The sequence below is a fragment of the Hetaerina americana genome, unplaced genomic scaffold, assembly GCF_022747635.1.
Source record: "Hetaerina americana unplaced genomic scaffold, ioHetAmer1.1.p SCAF_10, whole genome shotgun sequence".
Classification (NCBI taxonomy): domain Eukaryota; kingdom Metazoa; phylum Arthropoda; class Insecta; order Odonata; family Calopterygidae; genus Hetaerina; species Hetaerina americana.
This window is the reverse complement of record NW_027286070.1, coordinates 59,188,808-59,194,807: the sequence shown is the minus strand read 5'-3', so window position 1 is coordinate 59,194,807 and position 6,000 is coordinate 59,188,808. Positions and strand designations below refer to the sequence as shown.

General features: G+C 36.0%; 1 protein-coding gene across 1 annotated transcript in view; it reads right to left on the bottom strand.

Moving 5' to 3' along the window:
- Positions 1-602: 602 nt before the first annotated feature.
- LOC139700342 (pancreatic triacylglycerol lipase-like) overlaps positions 603-6,000 on the bottom strand; it is a 29,383-nt gene continuing 23,985 nt past the window's right edge. Inside the window, exons 6-8 of the mRNA XM_071598981.1 lie at positions 3,723-3,908; positions 2,268-2,439; positions 603-1,880 (exon numbers count right to left, since the gene is read on the bottom strand). Coding sequence (XP_071455082.1) covers positions 1,739-1,880; positions 2,268-2,439; positions 3,723-3,908 — 500 coding nt within the window. The 3' untranslated portion in view covers positions 603-1,738. The remainder of the gene's footprint in view (positions 1,881-2,267; positions 2,440-3,722; positions 3,909-6,000) is intronic.

The following is a 6,000-nucleotide window of genomic DNA, read 5'->3' as shown; positions in this document are numbered from 1 at the left end:
CCGAGATGTTACGTCTAAGTGCGGGGTACCAAGAGCCGCTATTATCGAAAGTGTTAGCGCTGGGCGTTATATTTCGAAATAGTTCGATTCTTCCGGTACCCCAGATCAACTGTTTACGATATTGAGGCTAAGTATAATGCTTCGAAGAAGTCTGGGAAAGGTTTGTCTGGCTGGGTGAGGAAATCCAGTAAACGCGTGATTGTCCGGATTTGAGCGCCGCATCCTATATCATGGATTATCTCAACTTAACAGAGAAAACATCAAGTGTTTACGCCAAAGTGGTATGCCTTATAATTAATGAAAAAATGGTGTGCGCCCTAATTCGGCTACACCAGTGCTAATTTACCACACAACCGTACATGAATTCTTAGAGTTGGCTTCGAGAAACAAAAGTCAATACCCAATTTCTCGCAAAAGTTGCCTGACAGATTCCTCAGTTAGATTACCTTGATCACGTCCATGGTCTATGCATGAGCTTGAAAACAAACACAGCAAATAAAAATTGCAGAGGTAATTGGTTTGAACGTGGATGAGAGAAAAATATATATTTGGCAGCAGTGAATGCATGGATATGTTATGTAAAAATAATCGAGTGAAACAAATAATAAAATAAAAATTTATTAGCGTTCAAAAATTACACACAATCTACCCTTGAACCATTTTGGTGAACATTAATTCAAGGCGTATGCAGAAGTGGTCTTTTAACACACTTTCGGTGAATTCATCAAATCTTTGGTCGCAAATAGGAATTCTCTCCATGCCTAATTAAAAATAAAGCTTCATCCTTTTGATTCAAAAGATTGATTGTATATCACCTAACTCAATGAAAATGTCTTGTGGATAACATTAAACGCAGAAAAAACAATAATATTATGACTAGTTGCTTATGATGCAATATTTTTTTAATTATTAATCAAAAGGCAGGATTCTGTAATTGAAAAATAAGAAACCTATCTATCATCAATATAATCACAGGAAGAAACGTTATAGTATTGGCAAATTTTGAAGGTTTGTGAATAAGAGAAAGTATGAGAATCATGGAAATTAAAACAATGTGTAAAATTAAATACAACAAATGTATTACTAAATTGGCATTTACGTTATCTTGATATCAGCATCCCTGTCAACAACTTTTCTTAACATTCGCTCTTTCCACATTATAACTAATGGTGATAATAGTTATTTAGATAGTTCTCATATGGCCACGATCAGTGCACCCTTCACTCGTGTATTAAAAAACGATATTCACTAAGAAAGACTTTCTTTTCAACCACTCAGAAAGTCATTTTTTTCAAAAATCATCTTAGGGATGAGAGAGTTATACCATCGAAAATTATACGAAACATGGTTAATGGCATAAAAATTAAATCATAAAAACATCTGACGGAAAGAGATCACCTCTGAAGGAAAAAGTCTACAGTGAAATCCGATGAAATTCTCCTCCAATCAGAAGATACACTTCAACCGCTGGAACCATTTCAATTATTCGCATCATTCTGTCAGCAATTTTTGTGCAAATACTCCAAATGTAGAAGTGTGCATCGTGGGAGAGGTTGATGAGTGCTTCTCGCTTACGCCGCGAGTTGAAATCTCTCGATGCTGATCACCGAAGTCTCTGAACTGCAGTTCCCGACTTAACCTCTTGCTTTATCATAGAATGTCGGCATCTTCCTCACGTTCTCTTCAGTGATTAACCATATACCTCGCTTTTCAACGAAGACATAGTGATGCTCTTCGATTACGATCCAGCTTTCATTTTCCTTAATGCCTTCGACGTCTTCTTGGATTTCCTCCGGCCAGCGGCGAACTGGAGTTCTTTGGGCTTGCCCATAGCGAAGGGGGGATTTTCGGCTGTAGGGACGATGTAAACGCCCCGGGCACTGTGTGTGAAATATAAGAAGTTGTGGTGTATATCAAATCTGAGAATCGTGCTCGGCTATTACAATGTTCCTCTTGCATGGAAATCGACATGCATTTTCAATTCACCCATATTATTAAAAATGTGCACTTGATAAAAAATTCAGTCAAGTAGTAAGTGGAGAGCCTTAATTACAATAATGTCCTGAGTAAACGAAATAACCCTCAAATAATACTAAAAACTAAATTCTGAGTATTATTTGCATTTTTGAGTAATTCGATTTGGTAAATTTATGAACAGCTTGCTTTTTACGAAATATATATGGCACAAATGCATATTTATCATTTTTAATTCAATAGATTTTCATTCACAACTTTCATTGAGTAGCTCAAAATCTGAAATTTCTTACCTTGTAGGACAATACTCCCCCATCTGTGTAAAACGTTCCGGGCTTGGAGTGCAGTACCCGATGACGTACAGGAAATAACTGGGGCAGAACAAGCCGTAGAAGCCGAGTGAATTCTTGTCAATGGACTCCGCGAAATAATAAGCCGAAAGAACGTGACTACAGAGTTGAGCGTCTAGAATATAAAGAGTAGAAATAAGCAATTTGCGAGCATTATATCCTTTATTTGCAGTTTGCATTTCCAAAGTACCGAAAGTACTGAAGCTTCATTTTGTATCAATTAATATGATTTTCATGAAATGTTCGTTCAATATACTGCATTTAAACCCAACTGGTGAAGGTTCACAATCTTTAAAAAAAAATGTGAGTTCACATATCATTGTATCTCCGCCAATATCTACCCATCCCATTAATATTTTTTCGCAAAATTTATTAATGAATTATGATAGCACTCGTGAAGAAGCATATTATTATCGGACAACTCACAGAATACCATTGCATGAAAAAAAATTCCACCGAAGAGATTATACAGCAATAAGAGATCCGTGAAAGAGATTGTATGGATTAAATGGAAGAAGGGACCTCATGGTCTTAATTTCACTCGAATAAAGACGTTTATCCATCAATAGAAGCTTTCTTGGTTTCCTGGTTCTTACGACTCTGGGTTAACGGTATATTATTCTAGGTACCAGTCAAATTTTATGATAAAAAACATTGGCGACTTCATCATTTTGTAAAAATAATACTAGTTGATACAATAAGGGGCGTGGTTTTTTTCGATGCGGATAAATGGTCATTGAAGCAGGATGATAGACAAATATTGGAGGTTTTTCAAATGCGGGTGTGGAGAAGGATGAAGAAGGTCAAGTGGACGGGGAGAAAAACAAACGAGGAAGTGCTAGGCGTGGTGGGGGAGAAGAAGGATTGTTTGGAAAAAAATCAAGAAAGGCAGGAAATGTGGATGAAGAACGTTTTGATAGGAAATGGGACGTTGAAGACTGTGATAGAGAGGATAATGTTAGGCAAATAATGAAGAGGCAGGAGTAGGATAAGGAAGTTGGTCGGAGTTAAAGGAGGAGGGAAGCATACGGAAATTCTGTAGGATCTTATTTTAATGTTGGATGTCAGGTTGTTTTGTTGAGAGAGCCAAGGTCGTTGTACCGTTTGATAACTTGTGTCCATCCAAAATCTTAATATGTGAATTACCTATTTCAATACTACGATGCAAATTAAAAAATCATTATAGTTAGAATACCATTGTATTAAAATACTGAAATAATTCCTAAATGCTTAATAGTGCTAAAATAACTTACTACTTGTTTCAAATTTTCAGTCCTTTGGCCATTGAAGGAAAATGAATGGGTCTCACCAAGGAATTGAAAAAATAATTTGCCGAAAACTGATTTACCAACAATCATCTTTCCGATACTTCTAGTCTGGTCAATGGAAGTTACTCACTAATCGCCGAGACGCATGCCGGTTGATTTCGACCGCCGTTTACGTAGAAATCCACGTGGCCGGTGGCTTCGATCTTGCCGAACACTCCCGAGTTGGTGTGGATCACGTCCACGAAGTGAGCGTCGGACGCGTCCAATTTCCAAGAGCGCCTCAGAGAGGCAAAGAACGGCAGGGCAGGGTCAAGGCCTTGCAGGAAACCGTTTTCGATGCGGAGAAATCGAATAAACATGATTAAAATATACCTTCTTACAAGTTTCAAAAAAATATGGATAGCCAAATTATATTTTAGTGTATTACAGACTAATATATCACTTTAAAGTGAATACCTCTGCTCTTTTAAAAGAATGAATTAAAGTTACAACAAATTAAACTTTCTAAACCGCTTATTTCACGTATAATTTCACACATAAGTATAAATGCCATACTAACACTTAGTGTGGGTGAGTAAAATGTAATTTTCGGTTTAGCAGCATAATTATTTTAGATGTTTAATGTAATAATAATATAAGTTGAAAAAATAAATAACATATATAATTAAATATGTATTAAATAAATAAAATATAATAATTTACATTAGTTAACGTTGCTATTAAATTTTTAGAACTTAGAGATGAATTTATATAGCAATACATACTATTGATTTCATTTCCTCTCCTAATTTAACTTAAATTTACGGCAGATCCATTCCCTAGATATAAATTCGTTTCCATCGTGGAGATAAACTTCCCAGAATTGTTCAAAATCCCTCGAGATGAATTAAAATAAGTAAATGGTGTATGATAATATTCAGCTCGCGTTTTTGTAATCAGCTTTTCCAATATCATTGAAATTTAAACCCGTTTATTCTTGTTTATAACACAAGAGTATTCACTCAAACTATCTAAAAGTTTTCTGCAAAATATATGCGAGACGCATCAAAAATGTAAGAACCATATTAATGTCTTACTTAATTATGTTTTTAAAATATCTATTATATTGTATGTTATAAAATCAAAGTAGCATTTAAAGCATTCAACTTAAAAGTACACATGCATCGCAATATGCATTTCGCATTGCATTCGCAATAGGGGTCACATTCATACGATTAACGTTAAGGGCCGAAGATCCTTATACCGTATTCACAGGACTGTAATCCGAGGTTATTCAAAACGCTCACAAGAAAAATATCTTCTACTTCAATGCTATTGTGAATTATTTATTTTTATATTTATATCTTTGAAATAATTCGCAATTAAATTCGATTCAATAACATTCCATTTAGCTTATTTTGGCAACATCATTCAACAGTTATCGCTTTGCACACATTTTGTGAGCCATCCCGCAACATCGCCCTTGGAGATGCAAAACTAATTACCAAAGAAAGCTGATGTATATCTGAGTTGGTCAGATGGGCGATTGAGATAAAAAACACTGATTGACGTCGGCAAAGGAGAATGATTGTTAGACATGCGAGAAATCGGGGTTTCTAAGGCAAGAAAATCAACCGATTTTAACATAGCTTACCTATATGATGTATCGTAGTTAAACGCGGAGTAATCAGAATTCAATCGGCTGACTGAGAATAGCCTCAAATAAAGCGGAAAGTATGCATCAACGGTAATTATGGCCAAAAAAAGTAACTGGAATAACTGCAAAGAATGTGTCTATAAGGCGGTGTGAACTATTGGCTGTGAGTTTTTAAGATGTCAACCTTTTAGACAGTATTGATTTTTAAGCACTCAATACCGTTTTGTCGGCCAACTAGGTATTCATCAACGGGAATGAGAATGACACGATGAGGAAGACAACAATAACATAATACTCCAGGTGGTCAAGTGAAAGTGGAAGGAAGTGGGGGGGTAAGCAGGGGGCCGGTTTCTTAGTGTGGGAGGACGCATTAAGTGTGGGAGATTTGTTTTCTACTTTATTACGATGCCTGTGTACTATTAAACTTCTAATAAACCAATATTTGCTACAGTATTGACATCTTGCAGAGCCAATGCAAAAGAAAGTCCTGGAAGACCTTTAGTTTCATTGCGGAGAAACCTATAGTTTCACTAACGTCGAAACGTTGTCCCTTGCTCCTTCGATTGTAATATAACTTCTTCTTGATGAGAAATCTTCTCATTGACGAAAGCAAATAATATCTTTTTTTAAGGATCGATCTATAAGGGAATTAACTCGTCCAGTTTATTTCATCAATGATATTCGCATTGACCACGGGTTGGCGGTCGCTTCATCTTATTCGTGGAGGTCTCCCTTGATTTAACGTCCCAATTTCTCAGCATCCTTCATTCCT